We start from the raw sequence: 26190 nt of genomic DNA, 5'->3' as shown, positions 1-26190 counted from the left end.
GGCTATGGTGGGGAGTGCAGGCCATTACAGACTACAATGAACACTAGATAGCTGTGATGCTTCACACCTTCTATACCCACTTTGAGAAGAACCACCAAAAAGTGCCTACCAGAATTCCTGAAAAGGCCAGGACCCTATGATATCAGTCTCTGAGGGCGACATCAGAACATCATTCAAGAGGTTGAACCCTCACAAGCCACTAGGCCCTGATGGTGTATTTTGCAGTGTACTGAAGATCTGCACCAACCAACTAGCTGGAGCATTCACAGACATTTTCAAACTCTCATTGCAGCAGTCAGTGGTGCCCACCTGCTTCAAATGGGCATCAATCATCCCAGTACCCAAGAAGAGTAGCGCAAGTTGCCTAAATGACTACCACCCAGTTGCACTAACTTCGACTGTGATGAAATGTTTTAAGAGGCTAGTCAAGGCCAGAATTAACAAGTACCTAAGATCTGGACCCATTGTAATTCACCTATTGTCACAATCACTCCACAGCAGATGCAATATCGTTGGCTCTCCACTCAGCTCTGGATCACCTCAAACAGCAATTCATACAGGTGCTCTTCATCAACTACAGCTCAGCCTTCGATACCATTATTATCTCAGTGCTTATCAAGAAGCTACAAACTCTAGGCCTCTGTACTCCCCTCCCTCTTCAACTAGATCCTTGACTTTCTCATCGGAAGACCAGTGAGTACAAATTAGAAACAAATTAGATCTCTTCACTGATCATCAACACAGGTGCACCCCAAGGATCTGTGCTTAACTCACTGCTTGAGTCATTATACGTCCATGACCGTGTGGCCAGGCTCAATTCCAATGCTATCTACAAGTTTGCCGATGACACCACAGTTGATAGCTGAATCACAAACGGCAATGAGGAAGCATACAAGAGGGTGATAGATCAGCTCTGAGCAGCGTCACACCAACAACCTTGCGCTCAACATTAGCAAAACCAAGATGATTGTGGACTTCAGGAGGAAGTCAGGGAAACACAACCCAGTCCTCATCAAGGGGTCAGTGGCAGAAAGGGTCAAGAACTTCAAAATCCTGGGGTGTCAACATTTCCAAGGATATGCCCTGGAGCCTCCATGTTGATGGAATCCCAAAGGCAGCTCATCATCAGTTATACTTTGTGAGGTGTCTGAGGAGATTTGGTATGTTACAAAAACTTCTGCAGGTGGACCGTGGATAACATTCTGGCTAGTTACATCACTGCTTGATATGGAGGCACCAAATCTCAGGACAAGAATAAACTCCAGAAGGATCTCAACTCAGCCTGTGACATCATGGGCATCAGACCACGCCATCAAAAATATCAAAAATATGGTGTCTTAAAAAATGCTACCTCTATCCTCAAAAGACCCCCACCACCCAGGCCATGCCCTCTTTACTCTGCTGTCATCGGGGAAAATGGTACAGGTGTCTAAAGATGAGCACTCAAACGCCCAAGCACAGCTTCTTCCTCGCTGCCATCAGATTCCTGAATAATCAATAATCAAAGTCACTGCCTTACTTTTCATGCACTGTTAATTTTTTTTATATATAATAATTGTCAAAATATGGTTATAATATGAATGTTCGCTCTATAATGCTACCACAAAACAAATATCATAATAAATTCTGATATATACAGTAAGTGAGAGAATGGGATAATGGGATTGCTCTGGAAGCCAGTGGACTGAATGGTCTCTTCTGTTGTCAAGAAATAGGATTAAAAATATTTGTTTGAAAAATATTTGTTTGGAGGAGTTCCATTTTTCATTGAATAGAATCAACAATCAGAAATTTTAGGTTACAGTGAAGAGGTATGGGAGAAAAGTGGTATCAAGGCCAAGATCAGACTAGCATGTTCTCCTTGAATGCACAATCAGGGCCAGTGGGCAATGCGACTGATGCTCCCATTAAGTAGCTTACTACATTTCACATAACCATTTAATTGCAGGGGTTGCTGTTAAATTCAACCCAGAAAAAACAAGGCATTTCACTGAACAATTAGATAATTGGTCTGCCGATTTCTGCTTTCCCAGCAAATGTGACAGAGGATTGGATGAAGATGATCACTGAATTTGATGATGCATCATTGATATAACTAATACACGGAAGCTGAAAATTGTGCTGCCCCTTCCTCAGAATAATTTCTCCATTGGTTGGGTTCAAGTGCTCATTGAATTTGATGTTCACCTTGTCTTGTGAGTACATCAACAAACTGCTAATTAGCTCATTATAATTGTGTGAGCAGGGCTCACAAATTTGTATTCTTATTTTTTTTGATAAAGTAGTAGTTAATGAAGAGGAAACACCTTCTGTTTGATACAAATTAGATCAGCTCTTGTGAACGGCTGGTGAGACAAGCTTATTGAAAGACTGATGAGACCATTTGTGATGACAAATCCTTCTCATCAATTCCTTTCTTGTGAAGGAGGGCCATTGAAAAAACAAAACATTGAATCCTGACCCTGGCTTTCCAAGATTCTGACAGACAATAAAGTGCCATTGACTAATCGATGGATTAAAAAATGTATCAAGAAAATAGAAAATAACTGATGTGAGAGAATTTAAATGACAGAAACTAAATGCCGTCATCAGTTTATGGCAACTGACTCATCTGGTAACATTGCAAAGCCATTTGCAAGGCACAAATGTTTGAGAGAATATTTTACATTGCTTAAGTGTAGCACAACAGCTCTCAAGAATCACACTGTAGTTAGACGGCACATTTTGTATACAGTTATGGTCATCCCACTACAGGAGGGAGATAGTAGGAAGAGACAAAGTGCAAGAGAGATCCACCAGGTTATTACCTGGAATGGAGAACTCTAGCAATAAAGGAAACATTGGATAAGCGGAGTTTACATTCACTGGAACGTCGGAGGCAAAGTGATGATTTTTTTTTCCAGGATATGCAAATCTTGAATTGAAGGGCAAGGGTTTAATCTGAGGGGGATAACTTTAAGGAAGACTTGGAAAAAAAAAAAATTTTTTCCCTGCAAAGGGTCACAAATATTCAAAATGAGTTCTAGAGATAGACAAAATTACCAAGTGCTTGAACAGACACTGAGTGGAAAGATGCACAGGGATTGGACCCTATTGTGGATAAATATGATTAGTACAGATAGGCACTACAGTCAACATGGATGAAATGGGTTGAAGTGCCAGTTTCTGTGCTGTACACCCACCTCCCAGGCTGTACCCTCTTCACTCTGCTCTCTTCAGGGGGACAAAAAAGGCACAGAAGCCTAAAGTTTAATCCCAATGCCATCCAGGACAAAAGCACCCACTTGATGGTTTCCTCATCCAGCAGCCTAAATATCATTTCTTCCCACCTCCACCATTCCATGTCTGCAGGCTTACAATCAATAAAATGCATTTCCACCATCACCCTCAAGCACTTCCTGATCAGCAAACTCGAACATCAGAAAGGGCAAGGATCCCAACCATATGCACATTCCCTATTATCCCAATTTGGAAGCATATTGCGACCCTTCATTAATGGTGGAACTTCCCCACATTGTCCCTACTCAGCATCACTATGGGAGGATTATTACCAATAGGATTGCAACAGTTCAAGATGATGATTCAACATCAGGTTCAAGGCTTTTATGGATGGGCAATAATTGTTGGCTGTGCCAGAAATATCCACATCCTAAAATAAAAAAAAGAAATGTGGAATTAAAACAGGCACCAGTATAGAATGGACTGATGTATAACAGTGTTTGGAACATGTCTGAAACATGTGCAGAGGTTGATCAAGAATACATTGAATAAATGAAGCCTGGAAGTGACATTGGCCCAGATGGGTGCTTTGGATGCCAAAGAACTGAGGTGAGCCACCACAACAGGTGGCATTTTGAAGGCAGAAATAACAATCTTTGCAGTGAAGACAATCCAAAATTCAACAAACAGAACAGATTTTCGGAAGAAAAATCTGGTGTAGTTCAGTTAACTGGGAAAGAATTTCAGAGCAAATTTGTGTTGATTTCTAAGATGGCTCAGATCAACAGAGAAAAGAGAAGCAAATATTCAAGCAACATGGCTGATACATTGTGAAGTGTTAAGGCGTATGCAGCAAGCTCCAATTATGTCACCTTAATAGTCTTCAAACTATTTAAATTTTTGAATAAAAAATTTATAATATTTTTAAAGGGTTTAAGCAAGACATTACTTTGGCTTTCATTTCTGGCTCAATGCACACTCTTCATTAAGAATAATTTCAAACTTCCTGATGATGGTTAAATTATGCCTCCTTCATTATTTCAAGAGAACCAGCAGGGATTTGAGTGAGCTAAAGGGTACAAATCTATTTTCAAATTGTTTATCTGAATAGAGAATTGCTTATTTATTCAAAAATTCCACTATTTAAATCTATAAAATGATTATTTTACATATTTTAAATGTTCTCCTGTATTGCCTGACTAGATTGAGAACTATCTTGAGATTTACTGGGTAACTGACTGGTTCTCTTTTTAAATTTTGTTATTGAGTTTAACAACATAAAAATCCAACATACAATACCAGGTCATGTGTGTATATCTATATCTATATGTACGTACATCACAAATTAATGTCAATGAAAATCAAAAAGCCTATCCATATTTATTTAAAAATATTTCTTAAAAATAATTCTGGATAGAAACCAAGTAAACTACATTGAACAATTCCTTTGACTCAACAAAGATCATATCATTAAGCTAGTCAGAATGTACCCTATGACAAACATGATTTAACAAGGTAATCCAAAAATGAAAAAAGGGAAAACCCTAAAACTAAATCCAATCTACCCTCTCCCTCTAATCAAGGTTACATTGTAGAAAAGGATGCAAAGATATGGATCAAATAGTGACCTTCAGAGACTAGACCAAGAATCACTGGAGCATCCAAATTACTCAAATCTTCCTATCATAATAACATTCAACGAATGGACCTCAAATCTTGTTAAATTTAAACTTACTATCTATAATATTATATCTAATTTTCTCCAAGTTTAAATAGGACATTACATCATGTAACTATTGTGTATGAGTAGGTGAAGAGTCATCTTTCCATTTCAATAAAATTGCTTGTCTGGCTATCAACATGATCAAAGCCAAAACTTTCTCTTGGGTTGAGGTCAGAGGTATATCCAGTTCACAAAAAAAAAAACAAACAAACAAAGCAATTAAAAGGCATGGTTCTATTTGATCTTAAAAATCATTAATAAAATTTGGAAAATATTTTCCCCAAATTTTCCTAAATTTAACACTCCCAAAACATACAAATCAATGAAGCCTTAAAAATCTTACACTTCTCACATAGTGGATCAACATCTGCATAAAAACTAAATAATTTAAGTTTGGAAATACATATTCTATGTACCACCTTAAATTATACTAAACAATGCCTTGCACAAAATGAGGAATCTGACTTTTTAAAAATACTTAATTTTCTTTGTAAAATCATGTCTAAATCAATTCAAGCTACCAGGCAGTTGAAATGCATGTAACCTACAAGTTTGCCCTTTGCACAATTATTTATTCTTGGTTGTTCCTCTGGATTGTTTTCCAGTTCTGTAGGTCCTGGGATGGTTGATGAGGTCAATATAGGACCTGCAGACTCAGACAGTAGAGACAATGGGTGCTTTTACAGTGCACTGGTGATAGTCTGTGAAGCAATATATTCTTCTAGCTATTTATGCAGGGCACACACTGATGGGGAATCTTGCAGATCTTTTCCATCTTTCTTGATTTTAAGCAGTCATGGACCAGAGTTTTTCCACAGTCTGAGGTATGTTACAATTATTCAAGATGAATGGGATGAATGGTGTCTGCCTTGGGAGTTTAATACTGGGCATACAAACCACGTGTTCTGCTAAACAGAATGATTGAGGATCACTAGGGCTTTATAACTAGAGGAGTGAACATGGGGGAATTTGTTAGCATTTGTTCACTCATCTTGCCCATGAATTAGAGTTTTGTAGGAATAGCATTGTTTTTTTTCTCTCCAGTGTCTTTGAGATAGCACTGACCTGGCTCAGAAGTATATAGTAGGTATAAGCCATAGTTGTCCAGTAGATCATGAGTTGCAAGTCTGAGATCTTGAGCTTCAAACACTTGTTTGGACAAACAAAGGATACAGTCTGTATTTTATGAGAAATGGGTCCTGGCTTTTAAGAAATGGTCCATTACTTCCTGGGTGATGCAAAGGGTAGAGGGGAGGTTTTTTTAAAAAAAAAATATTAGTATCAGGTTGGCTGAGGACCTTTGTTTCATAGATATTGAATACAAAATCCATCCTCTTGTATCCGCGAAGCCAAGCCAAAGAAGAATTAGCATCTGAATCTCCTGGTCAATCTCATCATCTCATCACATTAAGTTTTATATTTTGGTACAGAGACCATCACCAATGGGACACTGTTTGGCCTGTTTACTCCACTCCAAAGGAAGGTCAAGCCAACCTCTGTCATCAGGCTGCAGAATGCAGATGAAACTTGCTTATATGCCTGTCAAAAAACTAGACCAAGTCATCATCCACTCATTCACTGAAGCATTCACCACTCCACAGGGAATCTTATCAGAAGCAAATACAGTATTGCAAAGAGAAAATTTGAGAAAAGTATCGAAGTGACAATGCATGACCCCAGCCTGTATGCAATGATTTTTTTTGTGGATTGCAAGTTAGATGAAGATGAATTTCTGCAGAAAAAAAAAGGAGATCCTCAACAGACTCTCTCTCTTTCTCTCTCTCAATTGATGAGAACAAAGGCATTTGTGAGAGAATAGAACATATGTAAAAGATAGTGTTGCTTCCTTCCTACCTATCTCTGGGAATTGTCCTATGGTGAAGATCTTGTCTACTGTGCCTCTAAAAGGGCAGAATTCAGAATGCGATTTGCTGTTCAGCTTCCAGGTGTTTTTGTTTAGGGGGGGGGTGGGGAAGAGAGGAAGCAAGGAAGATTGATAACACATTTCCTTTTAGTGGATAACTGGGAGAATCCACTGCAGTTACCATAATCAGACTATTCCCTTCATAAAGATTATCATAATTAGAGTGATTGTGGTCCCCCTTCTCATCTCAGATGTGAAAGAGTTGAAAATTCAAGTCTACAGTCCTTCTCCAGAAAAAATTAGAACTTTCAGGAACATATTGTCATTTTTCAATTGCAATATAGACATTTCAACTTCTTATTAGTCTGGAATGATGGCAAGAATGGATTTGTAATTTGCTGTGGGATGCATTCAAATGTATTAATGTTAAGGAGAGCATCATAACCACAAAGTTCTTTGAAATAATACTTCCAGCAGGAGTTGACTGCCTCTCAACCCTTGAAAAATTAATCTCCATTCTTGGCTTTCAGTGGGTGGATTATTGAGAGTTTGAGGCAGAGATTCATTTGACAGTCCTGTCTCTGCCTGTAATAGTCATTAACAAGTTAATTGATCTTCTATCCTTTTCATTCAATATCTGTGGTCTGCATTGAAGGCTTTTCCTGACATCAGTCTTCAAAGTGGAATTTCCCATCCAACAATTCATTTTCATTATTTTTCCTTTTATTTCACAAACCACCACCAGAGGTTGATTAAACCACGAGGCAGATCCAACAGTTCCAAACCAACTTGCATTGTTTCTGCAGGCAGTGAGTTCAGGGTGGCATCTGTGCTGAGTAGTAGAAGATGGATATAAACAATGAATTGCAACTTGTCCAGTCCCTTTCATTCTGCAGACTGCAGTGACCCTGTCTACATCTCATCAGTCACACTGGTTGCTCCACAGCATATTGATGGTCAATCTTGAACAGTATTAGGTTACAGAGAAAATTCCGATCACTCTTTGGAGAGAAGCTTGCACTCTGACCACATGAGAGTTGTTGGAGCAAAAATTGCTGCAAACACTTTACTGCAACCAGCATAATAGCCTTGCAGCACTCACCATGCAAGGCAGACAAATGCATGATTAAGGGGTTGTTTCTCGCATCTATTCTGAGGAACACCCGAAATCTGAACCTTGAGTGTTCAGCTTCATTTGGGGTTAATTAACTGATGAATGTTTCAGTTATTCTCACCAAACTAATCCTGATATTTTCTGGTACAGAAGCCAAAACTCCATCTACAGGTGCTAATTATGGTGGATATCACCACCAGATACATCATCCCCTTCCCCTTCTCTCTCCACAGGGACTGCTCTCTCCGCAACTCCCTTGACCACTTCTCCCTTCTCATCAATGGGACAACATGGTTAGTGTAATGGTTAAAGCAAAACTGTTACAATGCCAGTGACCAGGTTCAAAACTAGCATGGTCTGCAAGAAGATTGCAAGTTCTCCCCATGTCTGCATGGGTTTACCGAGTTTTCCGGATGCCCCCTGCCATTCAAAACGTACCAAGGGTGTCAGTCAATTGGGCAGCATGGACTTGTGCACCAAAAGGGCCTGTTACCATATTGCATGCCTAAATTTAAAAATCAACCACTTGGTATCTATCCCTGTGACTGAAGGAAATGGTGCACTTTTGCCCACATCTCCTCCCTCACCACCATTTGGGACTCCAAAGAGTCCTTCTAAATGAAACAACACCACTTATGAATATGCAGTGGTCATCTACTCTATCCAATGCACCCTTTGTGACCTCCTCTACCTCAATCTGTAAACAGATTGGGGGAAATCATTTTATTGAACACCTTCATTCTGTCCACTGTAATAGAGGCAATCTCCTAGTGGAAACCCATTTAAATTTTTCATCCCATTCCCTTACAAACATGTCTATCCATGGAGTCATGCACTGCCAGACTGAGGTCACTCACAAATTTGAGGAACACCACCCTCTAACCAGATGGCATTAACATCAACTTCTCTGGTTCCTTTCCTTCCCACCTTTCTTTCTTTCCCTGGTCTCCTTTCCTCCAACTCTGCATTCACAGAGCCATCTCCCTCCCCCAACCTTTCCTGTCCTCCTATCGATGTCCAAATATGGCCTTTTGCCTATTGGCCTCTGCTCCTCCCCCACCATTTCTTTCCTCCTCCCCCAGCCTTTTAAATCAAGCACCTGCCTGTTTTTCACTCGTAGGATGACTTTTTTTTTCCACACTGTGAACCATATCAACCAAAATACACACACAAATATTTCCCTCTTGAATATACAGTGTCATTTTCTCCCCTTTTACCCCCTCCCTTCCCACCCCCCTCCAAAACCAATAAACATTCAACATATACAATACAATAAAACCATTAAACAATGTCATCACACAATGAAAAATAAACAAGAAAAATGTGTCACCTACTTTTACACACTGGATCAAGTAATTTTGTCTTCTTATCATTTTAGGGGGTGGAGGTCCGAGGCAAGCCCTCTCTGTTATGTTCCATGTACGGTTCCCAAATTTGTTCAAATAATGTGAATTTATTTTTTAAATTATATGTTATTTTTTTCCAATGGAATAGATTTATTCATTTCCATGTACCATTGCTGTACTCTCAGGCTCTTTTCTGATTTCCAAGTTGACATTATGCATTTTTTTGCTACAGCCAAGGCTTTCATAATGAATTTTTTTGTGCTTCATCCAGTTTGAGGCCTAATTCTTTACTTCTTATATTACTTAGAAGAAACATGTCTGGATTTTTTGGTATTTTCTTTGTGATTTTATTGAATACCGATTTAGATCTTCCCAAAACTTTTTCACTTTCTCACTTTCTCACATGCCCAAATTACATGTACTGTTGTTCCCATTTCTTTCTTACAGCAAAAAACATCTCTGATAATGTTGGGTCCCATTTTTTTTTTAAACTTTTGGGGTGTGATACCTGTGTAACCAATTATACTGTATCATGCATAACCTTATGTCTATTATATTCTTCATAGTTCCAGAACACAACTTGTCCCATGTTTCATTTTTTATCTTTATGTTTAAATCTTTTTTCCCACTTTTGTTTGGGTTTTTAGCTTATTTCGTCATTTTCCTTCTCTTGCAGTTTGATGTACATGTTCGTTATAAATCTTTTAATTATCATTGTGTATGTAATCACATATTCAAAGCTGCTTCCTTCTAGTAATCTCAGTCTGTTTCACAATTTATCCTTTAAGTAGGCTTTCAGTTGATGGTATGCAAACATTGTACCGTGAGTTATTCCATATTTGTACTTCATTTGCTCAAATGATAATAAATTATTTCCCAAAAAACAATTTTCTATTCTTTTAATTCCTTTTCTCTCCCATTGTCTAAAAGAAAGGTTATCTTTTGTAAAGGGGATTATTAGAAAACAATTGGCCGACTGTGTACCAAAAATAGTAAAATTAGATCAAACTGGATTTATTAAGAAAAGATGAACAGCAGATAATGTCTGTAAATTTATTAATCTAATTCATGCAGTTCAAGGAATTAAGAAGCCAACAGTGGCTGTTACTTTAGACAAAGAAAAAGCCTTTGACAGGGTAGAATTGAATTATTTATTCAAAGTATTACAAAGGTTCAATCTACCAGAAAAATATATTAATTGGATTAAAGCATTATATAATGGACCATTGGTGAAGGTAACAGTAAATGGATATGTATCGAACCAATTTAAATTAAGTAGGTCAACTAGGCAGGGATGTCCATCATCTCCCTCACTGTTCGCTTTACAAATAGAACCATTGGCAGAACTGATAAGAACAGAACATAAAAAGGGATAAAAATAAAGGAGGAATATAAAATCAATTTATTTGCAGATGACATCATAGTATACTTAACAGAACCAGAAATATCAATAAAAGAACTACATAAGAAATTGAAGGAATATGGAGAAATATCGGGGTACAAGATCAAAGCAAATAAAAGTGAAGTGATGCAAATGAGTAATGCGGATTATACAGAATTTAAAAAAGAATCACCATTTAAATGGCAAACATGAGCAATCCAATATCTAGGTATTAGGTTAGTTAATAATTTAAGCCACTTGTACAAATTAAATTATCAGCCACTAATAAAGAAATTGCAGGAAGACTTAGAACATTGGAAAGAATTACCGTTAATGTTGATAGGGAGGGTAAATTGCATTAAAATGAATCTCTTCCCAAGGATACAATACTTATTTCAATTCCCTTAACAGAGAAATTCTTTAATGAACTAAAGAGAATAATAAGGAAATTTTTATGGAAGGGGGGGTGGGGAAACTGAGGATAATGTTAGATAAAGTAAGAGAGGTACAACCAAGTTGGTTTGCAGGTACAAAACTTTAAAAATTATTATAGAATAGCACAATTAAGGTACTTGTCAGATTTTTATAAGATGAGGGAAAAATCAGATTGGTCTAAGATAGAGCTAGATAAAATAGGGGAGAAGGTACCGGAACATATACTTTATAAGTGGGATGAAAACCTGGTACAATATAAAAGCTCACCAGTATTGCATCATTTACTCAATATATGGAAGAAGATTCACTTAGAAAGGAAAAAAAACCAAATTACCAAATACCAAAATTATTCATAGGATGAATTAAGACCAAACGTTGGTTATATCTTTACCTCCTATGGACACTGAGACCTATCGAATTCCTCCAGCCTTTTTGTGTTTTACATCATTCACAGTGCCTGTGAATGATACATCAGTTATGTAGTTTTGCTAATATAATAGACTGTTTGTCCTGCTGAGTTTCTCCAGCATTATATTTTATTATAAATATCCTGCAGCTCTTGCTTATTGAGGTCGTCAGGTAATCTTAACCTAATCAGAAAAAGCTTCCGTTGAACAAATCTGAGACCAAGTTATTCTTGCTGTGATATTCCTGATGATGCTAATGTGTTAAGATCAGGTAGATGGATATAACAGAATGGATTAGTTGGTGTTCAGTCCAGTTATTATTAGTATGTGTCGTGGCACATCTTATGTAAGTCCTTGTGACTTTATTGATGATAATTTAATGCAAAATATGCAAATGAGATCTTGTACTTTGCTCTACAATGAAAGAGTGTTGGTTATGTCAAAGCTATGCCCCTAGAGTTAACTTTGTATTTTCACTCCTTGCCAAAGAGCTCCATCTTTGTTCACCAGGCGGAGGTTTTTTTTTAATTGAAGGAGCAGTTCTCTCATCTGTGGCATAGGAACATTCAAATGGAAGGACCATATTAATTTCAAAGGGTCTTCAAGTGAATGCACCACTAGTTTAAAAAAGCCATGTTGAATGGTTAATTTCAGATTTGAATTCAAATTTTCAAACACTGTGGGGACCCTTTTGAATTACATTCAATCTTTGATTTGATATGAAGGCAGAGTGTTAACTAATGAGGTAATGTATTACTCTAGTAAGAATTCTGTCTTTTTTTGGACAAACAACTTCTTTCCTGGTAATGGGCTTAGGTTTTTTAATATTAATACTGTACAATGTAATTTGATTGAGAATGTGGGGTAACTTGGATAAAATGATATGTTTCAAGTGTAATGCATCTTTAACTTTTAACATACTGTATATCTTTATGTACACTAAGTCATATTTCAATCTTGGGGATTTCACTGTGGGTGGAGAGGGGGGAGAAATCAAAACTTTTTTTCTTAAAAACTTTTAATTAATAATACCAAGCCATAATTTATACAGGTGGCAATAACAAAAATTTGGAAAGAAAATATTTTGTAAAGAAAAAGAACGTGTTAACAATTTCACAGACTAAAGAGTTGTAAAGACAAAATAATCAATTGAAGTACTTTGGCACCCATTGCATCATCTAAATGCTCAACACTTAAAGATCAAGAGATTATTAAATATTTAAAGGCATTTTCCCCATTGAAGTGTCAAGTCAAATATTTGTAAATTATGGAACAATGACAAATTAAACTGAAAGGTGATTCAGGTAAATAGTTAATGCAAAGTAGTGTCTTGCTGCTTGTATATTAATAATTGGTCAAACAAAGTCAAGGACATTGCTGAGGGACACAGCTGTCACATGTGTCCATTTGCAAGTTGGGATTATTATTTTTTGATCTCCAGCCAATCAAAAAATTGTAAAATCAGATCAACTGACCCATTCAGTGCTCAACCACAAGTACTAAAATTAAAGGAATAATTGATTTACTGTCTGAATTTTCAAAAGTAATTCACTATGAAAATATTTTTGCGAATAAACAGCAGAATTGCTGTATTTATTCTTTTGCTTTGGGGGAAAAAATGGTCAAGATCAAAATGGTAGATGATATTATTCACATTCAAAGTGGAGAGCAAGTGGACATAAATATAAAGAAAAGCTGCAGATACTGTGGTCAAGTGCAATACCGAAATGTGGTGGAGAATCAGAGCAGGTCATGCAGCATCTATAGGAAGTAAACATCCTTGCTGCCCATACCTCGTTGCCCATACCTACTCCTGGGAAAACAAAAAATTCTGCCTTTGCCTCACATCTCCTCCCTCACTACCATTCAGGGCCCCAAACAGTCCTTCCAGGTGAAGCAACACTTCACTTGTAAATCTGCAGTGGTCATTTACTGCTCACCATGTAGCCTTCTCTACCTTGAGACTGGATGCAGACCCTGAGTTAGTTTAGTTGAGCACCTTTGCTCTGTCTACTGCATTAGGAAGAATCTCCCAGTGACCAGCTATTTTAATTCTACATGCGTAATACATGTTTATCCATGAACTTTTGCATTGCTAAACCAAAGCTACCTGTAAATTGAAGGAACAATTTACTGTCTGGACACTCTCTAAACAGATAGCATTAATAGAAACTTCTCTCCAATTTCCATGAAACCTCTCCCCCTCCCCAATGTCTCTTTCCTGTCTCCTTTCCCCACCCCCTTCTGTCTCCTATCAGAGAACAACCCTCCACCCTGATCACTTCTCAGATTTTTTTCTTTTTTAATCCCCCACCTATATTCACCTGACCCCTTATTCTTGCCCCCTCTTCTCCCTCCTTGCACCTCCCCCCAATCTCTTTTTATTCAGGCACCTGTCTGTTTATTCCCCATGCTTTGACGAAGTGCTCAGGCCTGAGCATATAGTTACCCTTTACTTCCAATAGATACTGTGCAATTTGCTGAGCTTCTCCAACACATTTGTGTATTGCAAGCACGTGGACAACTTTCTGATGTTTGTTTAGAAACTAATCAAGATAATCATACATGTTAGGCTGCCTGCATTAGCTACGTGGTTTGACCGATAAAGCTGCATTTTCTAGCTGATCAACTCAGTGATTTTCAAAGCGTTCACTGATCTCATCCAATTATGTCTGAGTACTTCCCTTGCCTCCTCCTCCATTCATTAAAGAATGATTCATGCAATAAAAGAATGAATGGTGTGGATTGTCACTAGACATTTCCAATGGGCCTGATGAAATCCCTTCAAGTAACAGAAGGATAACACAAGGCTGCTGATTCAACTCCACTGCCAGATTCAGGTCCAACCAAATCTTCAAAGTTGCTGACAACTCAACAGTAGTTGGCCTCATCAGCAACAATGATGAGTTGCATTATAGAGAGGAGGTTGAAAACTCAAAATTAAATGAGAAAAACAAACCAATTCTCAATGTGAATAAGACAAAGGAGGTGATATGGACTTCAGGTGGACAAGGTTGACCTTTCTCCACTGCACATCAATGGCTCCATCATAGAGGCCACAAAGGTCCTTGGCATGCGTACAAAGGACACCCTATCCTGGACTCTCAACACCTCATTAGTAAGGAAGGTGTAGAATTGCCTGGTGAGGAGGGCAAGGCTGGCAATTCCCATCTTGAAAACTTTTTGCAGGAGCACAAATGAGAGAGTCCGCTCTTGCTGCATCATTGTGTGGGTATGTTAGCTGCAAAGCATCAGACTGGAACTCAATTCAGAGGATCATCAAAACACCTGAGAGGATCGCTGATGTCTCTCTTTCCTCAGAGAAGACCCTTTCCATCCAACACATTATCTTCAATCTACTACCAACAAGGAAGTGGTACAGAAGCATCCAAATTAGGACTGCCAGGCTGGGAAATAACTTCTTCCCACAGGCAGAGAGACTGATGAGTTGCCTCATGCTACCATAAAAATCATCCTAAACATTTATACGTCGATCATTATTTAGTGCACATTGTGTTTTTAAGTGCCCCATTGTTTAGAGAAACATCGTACAACCCAATGTAATGATCAGATGATACTAAACCTAGAATCACAGAATGCTACAGGACAGAAAACAGGCCATTCGGCCCTTCTAGTTGTGCCAACCATAATTCCACTAGACCCATTGAGCTGCTCCCATTCCATAACTCTCCAGATCTCTCTCAGCCATGTATCTATCCATTATTAAAACAAGAGCAAGCCCACTTTCACATCAGATGGCAACTCATTCCACACACCCACCACATGGTGGAGAACTTTCCCCTAATATTTCCCCCTAAACCTTTTGCCTTTCATTTTAAAACTATGACCTCTCATATTTATATCTCCCAATTTAAGTGGAAAAAGTCTACTTGCATCCACTGTCTATACCTCTCAATCTTGTAGACCTCCATCAAATCTCCCCTCATTCTTCTATGTTCCAAGGAACAAAATCCTAACCTGTTTAATCTTTCCCTGTAACTCAACTCCTGAAGACCCAGCAACATCCTAGTAAATCTTCTCTGCACTCTTTCAATCTTTTTGATATCCTTCCTGTAGTTAGGCAGCCAGAACTGCACATAATATTCCAAATTTGGCCTCACCAATGTCTTAAACAACTTCAACATAATATCCCAACTCCAAAATACAATACTTTGATTTATATAGGTTAAGATACTGAAAGCTTTCTTTACAACCCTGTCCACATATGACACCACCTCTGCTCTTCAGCACTCAGTGCCCTAACATTTACTGTACATGTCCTACCTTGGTTTGCCCTTCCAAAATGGAACACCTCATACTTGTCTGTATTAAACTCCATCTGCCTATTCTCCAAGTTGGTCCAAATCCCTCTGCAAGCTTTGAAAATTTTTCTCACTGTCCACAAAACCTCCTATATTTGTGTAATCAGCAAACTTGCTAATCCAATTTACCACATTATCATCCAGATCATTGATATAGACAACAAACAATGATGGTCCCAGCACCGATCCCTGAGGTACACCACTAATCACAGGCCTCCAGTCGGAGAAGCAGTCATGCACTACCACTCTTTGTCTTCTCCTATACAGCTAATTTTGTATCTAATTTACAACCTCTCCCATGGATACTAGTGTCTGATCCTTCTGAACTAACCTCCCATGTGGGACTTTGTCAAAGGCTTTGTGACAGGATATGTTGTGTTTGTATTGTTTTTTGGAGATAAATTGGGGCATGTTTTTTAGTACAGGTCACATACAAAAACTTCAAAAAAATCTCATTTAAAATACCGGAGCTCTGCTCAAGCCAGACAGGGCGGCTCCTGATGGCCTTTGCAAAAACTCTGGGGAGTGGCTAAGGACTTCATTAATGGATTGCAGTTTTGAAAATCAACAGATGAAAGAGATTGGAGGAGTAGTTCAGAGCCAGACTGTCTGGAGTGCAGTTTGCTGTTCTAAGAGGGTCATATGGTTTTGCAAAGAGAGAGGGGGAGAGAGAGAGAGGGGGGGAGAGAAAGAGAGAGAGAAAGAGAGAGAGAGAGAGAGAGAGAGAGAAAGAGAGAAAAAGAGAGAGAAAGAGAGTGAAAGAGAGTGAAAGAGAGTGAAAGAGAGTGAAAGAGAGTGAAAGAGAGTGAAAGAGAGTGAAAGAGAGTGAAAGAGAGTGAAAGAGAGAGAGAAAGAGAGAGAGAAAGAGAGTGAAAGAGAGTGAAAGAGAGTGAAAGAGAGTGAAAGAGAGTGAAAGAGAGTGAAAGAGAGTGAAAGAGAGAGAAAGAGAGAGAAAGAGAGAGAAAGAGAGAGAGAAAGAGAGAGAGAAAGAGAGAGAGAAAGAGAGAGAGAAAGAGAGAGAGAGAGAAGAGAGAGAGAGAAAGAGAGAGAGAGAAAGAGAGAGAGAGAAAGAGAGAGAGAGAGAAAGAGAGAGAGAGAAAGAGAGAGAGAGAGAAAGAGAGAGAGAGAAAGAGAGAGAGAGAGTGAGAAAATCAATTTTGAAGTCAGCAGCAGTGGAACAGGACAAGCTTGTGGAAAAACCCCATTTTGAAGACAGGTTGTGAGTACTTATTTCAGCCTGGTCAAAGCCCTTGCAGTCCATTCAAGAGGAAAGGACTGGCTACCTAATGTTTCACTTGTAATAAGTGAAATAAAAAGAAAGTCTGTGGTTGTGATAGTACAGATCTATCACCAACGTATATAGTGTATATAGTTACAGTATCTAGACTGTGCTTACAGCGATTGGCTGAGAGATAAGCCACGCCTACTGTCTGGGCCTTAAAGGGTTGTGTCCCTAGCCAGGTCGGATCATTCCGGATTTGTCGGCCACCTGTGAAGAGCTCCTGTCTTTTGCTAATAAAAGCCTTGGTTTGGATCAACAAGTTTTTGGTTCTTTCAATGAGCTCTACAATTTTATTAGCAAAAAGAGTTGTTTTTGAAAGGGATGGAGCGTTTAACTCGGCCAGAAAAACTTGATATCGACCCATGGTCAGCTACAGCCTTCAAAGCCTTTAAGTTCTGGCTGCTGAACTTTGAAAACTTCCTGAGATTCATTGAGGTGGAGGAGGATAACCAGCGTCTAACAGCATTGCTCTCTATGGTGTCCTTGAGAGTCTACGAGAACATCCAGGCTGAGACCACTTACACCGCAGCCATAAAGATACTGAAAAAACTGTATGATCAACCGGTGAACAGAGTTCATGCCCGGCTCGTGCTTGCGTCGAGGAAGCAACAGTCCAGCGAGTCCAGCAGGGCATATTTAAAAGTATTAAAGGCGTTGGGCCAGGACTGTAAACTGTGTGAACAAAACTGCTGCTGAGATCACAAATGATCTCGTTCGGGATGCCTATGTGGCCGGGCTCCAATCGAGAAGGAGGCCCAGGCCATAGTTGAAGCGGTGCGTCGTTGGAGACATTACCTCGCTGGGAGGTGCTTTACACTGTTGACTGATCAACGCGCGGTCTCCTTCACATTCAGCAACACCCAGCGTGATAAGATAAAAAAACGACAAAATCGCCAGATGGAGAATCGAACTCTCCACCTTTAACTATGACATCCTGTACCGGCCTGGTAAGCTCAACGACCCGCCTGATGCGCTCTCCAGGGGGACGTGCGCCAGCATACAGATGGACAGACTACAGAAACTCCATGAGGCACTGTCATCCAGGGGTCACTAGGTTTGCCCACTTTGTGAAGGCGCGCAACCTACCCTACACAGTTGAGGAGATCCACTCCATGACCCGAGCCTGTTCGGTGTGCGCTGAATGCAAGCCCCACTTTTTCCGTCCGGATAACTCCCACGTTATCAAAGCCACCTGCCCCTTCAAGCGTCTTAGCGTAGACTTTAAGGGGCCCCTACCATCGACCAACCGTAATAACTACATCCTTACGGCCATCGACGAGTACTCCCGCTTTCCGTACGCTGTGCCCTGCCCAGACACCACTGCCACCTCAGTGATACAGGCCCTTCACAGTATTTTCACCATTTTCGGGTACCCCCAATTCCATCCACAGTGATAGGGGGTCCTCATTCATGAGTGCAGAGCTGCAACAGTACCTTCTGGAGTGTGGTCCTGCTTCAAGCAGGACCACGAGCTATAACCCATGCGGTAATGGCCAGGTCGAGAGGGAGAATGCCACCATATGGAGAGCAGTTACACTGGCTCTCTGGTCTAAAGGTCTCCCCACCTCTCACTGGCAGGAGGTTCTCACTAGTGCCTTACACTCCATCCGCCACCCCCCAAGAAAGGATGTTCCTTTTCCCGAGGAAATCCGAATCAGGAACCACTGTACCGGCATGGCTCACCGTCCCTGGCCCCATCCTTTTGTGACGCCACGTCCGGCACTCAAAGAACGACCCCTTGGTCGACCAAGTGACTCTACTCCACGCAAACCCACATTACGCCTACGTTGAGTTCCCAGACGGGTGGGAGGACACTGTTTCGGTGCAGGACCTAGCTCAGGATGCGGTAGACCCAGCAAACCCCCCAGCCTAACCTTCCCCAACTCTTTATTCCCCAGGCCCCGTGCTGCAACAAAAGGACCAACAGCACCCCAATGACCCGGGGCACCCTGCCGACAACACGACTGGAAAATTGAGCGAAGGAGCGGTCGCACCCGACGAGTCCGCTGGCGACACCACTCCAGCGACCCCAATCCCAGCACCATGGCGGTTACGCCGGATGGTCAGACCCCATGACCGCTACAGTCCTTAACCTACCCCTTCCTTTCATTCTCTCCCTCATTTTTTTTGTTTGTTTTTCCAGGGTAAGTTCTCCAAGAAGGGGTGAATGTGATAGTACAGATCTATCACCAATGTATATAGTGTATATAGTTACAGTATCTAGACTGTGCTTACAGCGATTGGCTGAGAGCTAAGCCACGCCTACTGTCTGGGCCATAAACAGTTGTGTCCCTAGCCAGGTTGGATCATTCCGGACTGGTCAGCCACCTGTGAAGAGCTCTTGTCTTTTACTAATAAAAGCCTTGGTTTGGATCAACAAGTCTTTAGTTCTTTCGACGAGCTCTACAGTGGTGACCTGAAAGAAAGAAGTTATCATCTGGAAAACCCTGATGGGGCAGGTTTCTTCAGCAAGACACTGATGTGGCCGATTAAAAGGGATCAGTTTGCATCCAGGAACCACAAATCTCTCTCTGAAAACTGACAAGAACCTTCCTGTGTGGTAACTATTTACCTTTCAAGCACCATCCTGGTGGAATTTATAAATGTTAAATTCTGTGCACAGTTTAAGAATTGCCTGTAACCAATAAACTTGGAGGAATGAGAAGTGAGATTGGACTGTAAATCAAAGAACTTTTCTAAACTTACACACACGTTACATACACGTACACTTAGAATTAGAAGGGAGGTAAGTTAGGTTAGTTAATAGCGACAAGTTAAAGTGTGATTTTGTTTTCACGTTTAAAGATAATCAAAAGCAACTTTTGTTTAAGTAACCATTTGTTTTGGTGAATATCTATTGCTTCTGGATTTTGGGGTCTTCTGGGCTCATAACAGCTTTACTAAAGTATATGTAGACAAGATCCACAGCCTTTCCTTCATCTACCTTCTTCTTAACCTCCTCAAAAAACTCTACAAGATTTGTTAAACACTACCTACCACACACAAAGCCATGCTGACTCCTTAATCAGCCCATGACTGTCCAAATACCTATATATTCTCTCTCTCTCAAAACCCCTAATAATTTACCTACTACTGACATCAGGCTCACCAGCATCATTACCTGGTTTATTTTTGGGGCATTTTTTAAATATATAAATGAGAAAACATGTGCTACCCTCCAATCCTCTGGCACCTCAACCATGGCCAAGGATATTTTGAATATCTCTGCTAGGGTCCCTGCAATTTCTACATTAATCTCTCACAAGGTCTGAGGGAATACCATATCTGGCCCAGGGGATTTATCTACCTTAATTTACTGTAAGTCAGCAAGCACTTTTTTCTTTTTGCACTGTCATATCAAAACATCCACAAATGATCATCAATATACAAGTGACATTTTTTTCTTTTACCCCCATCCTCTCTCCCCTTCCCCACCCCTCCTAAAAATCAATAAATGATAAAACACATAAAACAAAGAAATAACCAAAAAAAATCATATCGTCTACTTTCACATCTTTAAATCTTATTGTCCTCATAATAATGTTGTTTTAGGAGATGGAGGTTTGTGGTCGGCATTCTCTGGCATATTTTGTGTATGGTTCCCAAATTTGTTCGAATAATGTACATTTGTCTTTCAGATTGAATGTATTTTTTCCTAATGGAATACACTTGTTTATTTCTGTATACCACTGTTATATTTTAAGGTTTGTTTCCATTTTCCAGGTTGTCATAATACATTTTTTTGCTACTGCTAGAGCTATCATAATAAATTTTATTTGGGCTCTGTCTAGTTTTAGTCCTAATTTTTTGTCTTTTATATTATTTAACAGAATTTTTTTGAATCTTCCGGTATATTTTTTTTGTGATTTTGTTTTTTATTAGGTTTAGATCTTCCCAGAAAGTTTTTACTTTTGAGCATGTCCAAATTGCATGTAATGATGATCCAATCTCTTTTTTGCAATGAAAACATCTATCCGATGTTATTGAGTACAATTCTTTTAATTTCTGAGGAGTAACATATAATCTGTGTAGCCAGTTATATTGAAACATACATAATCTACTATTTATCATGTTCCTCATTGTTCCTATACATAACTTTTCCCATGTTTCGTTCTTTATCTCTGCGTTTAAATCTTTTTCCCAACTTTGTTCCAGTTTATACTTTATTTCAACTTCTTTATATTGCAATTTGATGTACACGTTTGTAATAATTTTAAAAATTATCATTGTGTCTGTGATTAAATATCCTTAGTTGCTACTTTCTGGTAATCTCAAGCAATTTCCCAATATACCTTTTAGATAAGATATCAATTGGTAATATGTAAACATTGTATTTTGTGTTGTTCCATATTTATCTTTTAATTGTTCAAATGTTAATAAATTATTTCCTGAAAAGCAATCTTCTATTTTCTTGATGCCTTTTCTATCCCATTCCTTGAAAAAATTAATTGTCTATTGTAAAGGGGATTAATGGGTTTTGCATTAATTTTTTGGTATTTGATAATTTATCTTTTTTTTCCTTCTAGGTATATTCTTTTCCATAAGTATGTGATGTAGTACACCAAATTTTCATCCCATTTATAAAGTAAGTGTTCCGGGATATTTTCTCCCAATTTGTCTAATTCTATCTTAGTCCAATCTGGTTTTTCTCCTCTCTGATAAAAATCTGATAAGTACCTTAACTGTCCCACTCCATAGTAATTTCTGAAGTTTGGTAGGTGAATCCTTCCTTGTTTGTAACTCCATGTTAATTTTTCTAGCACTATTCTTGATTTATGCATTTCCATAAAAATGCCCTTACTATTTTCTTCAGTTTTGCAAAATAATTCTGTCAGGGGAATTGGTAATGTTTGGAATAGATATTGAACTCATGGGAACACATTCATCTTAATACAGTTTACTCTTCCTATTAAAGTTAACGGTAGTTCTTTCCAATTCTCCAAATCTTCCTGTATATTTTTAATTAATGGTTCATAGTTTAATTTGTATAAATGTTTTAAGTTGTTATCTATTTTGATACCAAGGTAACATATCACCTGTGATTGCCAGTTAAAAAGGGTATCTTTTTTACACAACAAAAAAGGCACTGCTGGGAGGGGGCCCAGCAATGGGACAAAAATGAACTGTCAGAAATAACCGGGCAGATGACATTGCGGCAAGAAGAGATGAACAGAAGACAAGGAGTTAGAGAAGAATAAGATAAAAACTTACATGGAAAAAAGATAAACAGTTAATAGATAAAGAATATTATAATGAGCAAATGAAGATATTAAAGGACATTTTAACAACAGAATCTAATGGAATAATAAAAATGGATAAAGCTGAAGATAGAATGCAAAAACTTGAGCTGGCCATAGCAGATATAGGAAAAGAACAGATGAAGTGGAAGAAAGTCAGAAAGCTGTAGAACTAGAAATGAATGAACTAAAAGAGCTGAAAGAAAGAGACAAAGAAATTAAAGAGATACAAGATCAGTTAATTAAAAAAAAAAGATGTCTTAGAGAATTAATGAAAAACAATATAAAAAATAGTAGGCGTACAAGAAGACATAGAAGGATCAGACAAAGGGATTCATAAAGATGGATCCCACAAGTCTTGCAAGCAGAAGAACTACAAGACAAAATAGAAATTGAAAGAACATCGGTACCAAAGCCTTATTCAAACCAAAAACCATGTCCCAGAATAATAAAATTACTAAGACACACAAGAGAAAAAATATTAGAGTGGGCAAAGAATAAAGTAAAACAAAATAAGCAGCCTCTGGAATATAAAGGACAAAAATATTTTTCTATCCAGACATCAGCTTCAAGCTCTTAAAGAAACTGAAAGAATTTAACTTGACAATGCAGATACTATGGAAGAAAGGATAAAACTTTAATCTACGACATCCAGCAATATTAAAAATATTTATTCCAGGGGAAAGAAATACTGTTCTCAGACCGAAAGGATGTCCAATATTTTTCTGAACAACTGCCGAACCGACAAAGAAATGAGAAGTATTTAAAAAAATCAAAGCAATGTATAGAGATAAATTGTAAAGATAATAATGTAAATATAAAGATTAAGTTTGAAAAAGATAATGTGAAAAGATAAGAAAAGGTGAAAAAAAGCTTTGTTACATTTTTGAAAAATATATAGTGTTTCTCTTGGGAGGGGCTAGGGAAAGGAAAAGAACTGCTACTGCAAAATCTGTTGATGCTTGCAGTTATTACCGCAATTCAAATAGATAAGGGAATTGTGGTTGTCTGGGAAGGAGCCAAAGACGACCAATACACAGGAGACTATCACTATTTTGGATAAGATAATTTTATATGTTAATTGTAGCAGGGGTTTCTAGAATAATTTGTTGTTTTTTTTTAAATTGTGTCATTGTGTATTGAAATATGCAAAAATAATTTTAAAAAATATTGAAAAAGAGATGGAAGAGTTGAGGAGACTAGAGAGAATTGAAAAATAGAGTTATAAGATGGGTACATTAAATGTCATGACTGTAAATATTAATGGAATACACAACCAAATTAAAAGAGGTTACTGACATTTCTTAAAAAAGAAAGAAAATTAGACATTGCTTTTTTGCACACTTAACCGAGATAGAACACAGTAAGTTGAAGAGAGACTGGGTAGGTCATGTGGTGGCATCATCATACAATTCAAAATCCAGAGGAGTAGCTATATTAGTCAACAAAAATCTACCAATCAGCAAAAAATAATAACAGATCCAGCAGGTAGATATGTAATGACAAAGTGTCAGATTTATTCTGAATTTTGGAATCTACTAAACATCTATGCACCTAACAAAGACGACCAGCAATGTATGCAAAATATCTTCCTAACGATAGCAGATACACAGGGACATATCTTGCTTGGAGGTGATTTCAACTTCATCTTGGACCCAATGATGGACAAAACTGAGAAGACAATCAACAATAAAAATAAAGTAACTAAATTTACACTAAAAGTAATGGAGGATATGAAACTAATTGATATATTGAGGAAACAACTCCAAAAAGAGAGAATATTCACACTACTCAAATAGACACAAGACCTATTCAAGAATTGTTAGGTTTTTGTTATCAGCACAGATCAAAAGAAGAGTTTTAAAAAAAAAATGGAATATCAAGCAAGGTTATTTCAGATCACTCTCCCATTATTAACAATTGAATTAGAGGATGCCCCACTAAAGACATAGATGGAGACTAAATCCTACACTGTTAAAAAGACAAGATTTTAAAGAATATATAGAACAACAAATTAAAATATACTTCGAGATAAATATGTAATCAGTAAAAGATAAATTCATTTTATGGGACACAATGAAGGCCTTTATTAAAGGACAAATAATTAGCTATATGACTAAAATTAAAAAAGGAATATAAATCGGGAAGTAGAACAGTTGGAAAATGATAACAATCATAGAAGGAATTAGCAGAAAGGGAAGATAAATAAAAAGCTGACAGAGAAAATTTAAAATATGAAAAATTACAATCATATAATGTAAAGAAAAAATATAATGAAAACAAATCAAAAATATTATGAACTGGGAGAGAAAACACAAAATATTGGCCTGGCAACTTAAAACAAAACAAGCTAAAATAACCATTCTAGTGACAAGACGATAACCAGATCATATATAATCCATTGGAGATTAATGAAAATTTTAAAAGATTCTATAAACAATTATACCAAACTGAAAAAAATGATAAAATTGATAAATTTTTCTAACATTGAACTAACATATCTACAAATAGAAGAACAAAACAAATTGACAGAACCTTTTAAGACTGAAGAAATACAAGATATATTAATGAAACTACCAAACAATAAAACACCAGGTGAAGATGGATTTCCTATAGAATTTTATAAAGTTTTTAGGGATCTATTAATCCCTCCCCTCCTGGAAGTAATAAATCAATTAGAAGAGGCCCAAAACTTGTCAGAATCATGTAAAAAAAAGCATTAATCACAGTAATCCCGAAGAGGGAAAAGACCCACTACTGCCACCATCATACTGACCGATATCATTATTGAATAAAAAATATAAATTAATAGCAAAATTATTAGCAAACAGACTGTATTGACACTAGTAAGGCAAGACCAAACTGGATTTGTTTAAAAAGACAAGAAGATGTTTGTAAACTTATTAATTTAATACATGGAGAGCAAACACCTTCTCCTTAATCTCAATATGTTCCATGACCCTTCTATTTGTTTTCCTTCCTTACGCACTATCCCAGTTACCTGAGTAAATACTGATACAAAAAAAAGTTTAAGATCTCCCCAATTATGAGAGATCCCATACACAGTTGACCACTCTGATCATCTGGGGACCAATTTTGTCCCTCACTATCCTTTTACTCCCAATATACTTACAGAAACCCTTAAGGTTTACCTTCGCATTATCTGCTAACCTCACATCTTTTTTGCCTTCCAGATTTCCTTGAGTATTTTCTTGCATTTTCTGTACTCTTCTAGTGCCTCATTAGCTCCTTGTTGCCTATATCTGCTATGCACCTCCCTCTTCTTTGTAAACCAGGATTCCCTATGCCTGCTAATCCTAACAGGAACATGCAAACTCTCAAAATTTTGCATATGAAGGCCTTCCACTTTAACAGACCCTGAGCAGAAAACAACATATCCCAATCCACTCTTCCTAGATCCTTTCTCATTGCCACAAAAGTTTCCTTCCTCCAATTTTTAATCCCAACATGGAGACTTATCCTTTCAATAATTAACTTGATGCTAATGACATTATGGTGACTGAACCCAAAATGTTCACCTACACATAAATCTGTCACCTGGCCTGCCTTGTTCCCTAATAGGAGATCAAGTACTGCATCCTCTCTCATTGGTACCTCTATATATTGATTTAGAAAATTTTCCTGAACACATTTCACAAACTCAAAGCCATCCAATCTTTTTACCGTCTGGAGTCCCAGCCAACAGAGTAAGTTTAGAATCTCCTACTATCACAATGTTTTGCTTCTTACCTTGGTCTGCTATCACTCTACAGATTTACTCCTTCAATTCTCTCTGACTATTGGGCAATCTATAATGCAACCCTATCAGTGATCACACCTTTCCCATTCCTCAACTCCAC

The 26190-nt window shown here is 38.0% G+C and overlaps 1 protein-coding gene across 1 annotated transcript in view; it reads right to left on the bottom strand.

Annotated features, from left to right (window-relative positions):
* The window catches only part of chrnb3a (cholinergic receptor nicotinic beta 3 subunit a), a 138816-nt gene that overhangs the window by 2751 nt on the left and 109875 nt on the right, over positions 1 to 26190 (bottom strand). Inside the window, exon 6 of the mRNA XM_069924175.1 lies at positions 3552 to 3649. Within this exon, the coding sequence (XP_069780276.1) occupies positions 3552 to 3649 (98 nt within the window). The remainder of the gene's footprint in view (positions 1 to 3551; positions 3650 to 26190) is intronic.

The sequence above is a fragment of the Narcine bancroftii genome, chromosome 1 (genome assembly GCF_036971445.1).
Source record: "Narcine bancroftii isolate sNarBan1 chromosome 1, sNarBan1.hap1, whole genome shotgun sequence".
NCBI classification, from domain to species: domain Eukaryota; kingdom Metazoa; phylum Chordata; class Chondrichthyes; order Torpediniformes; family Narcinidae; genus Narcine; species Narcine bancroftii.
The sequence above is the reverse complement of the archived record's forward strand: the minus strand, read 5'-3'. Positions and strand labels throughout refer to the sequence as shown.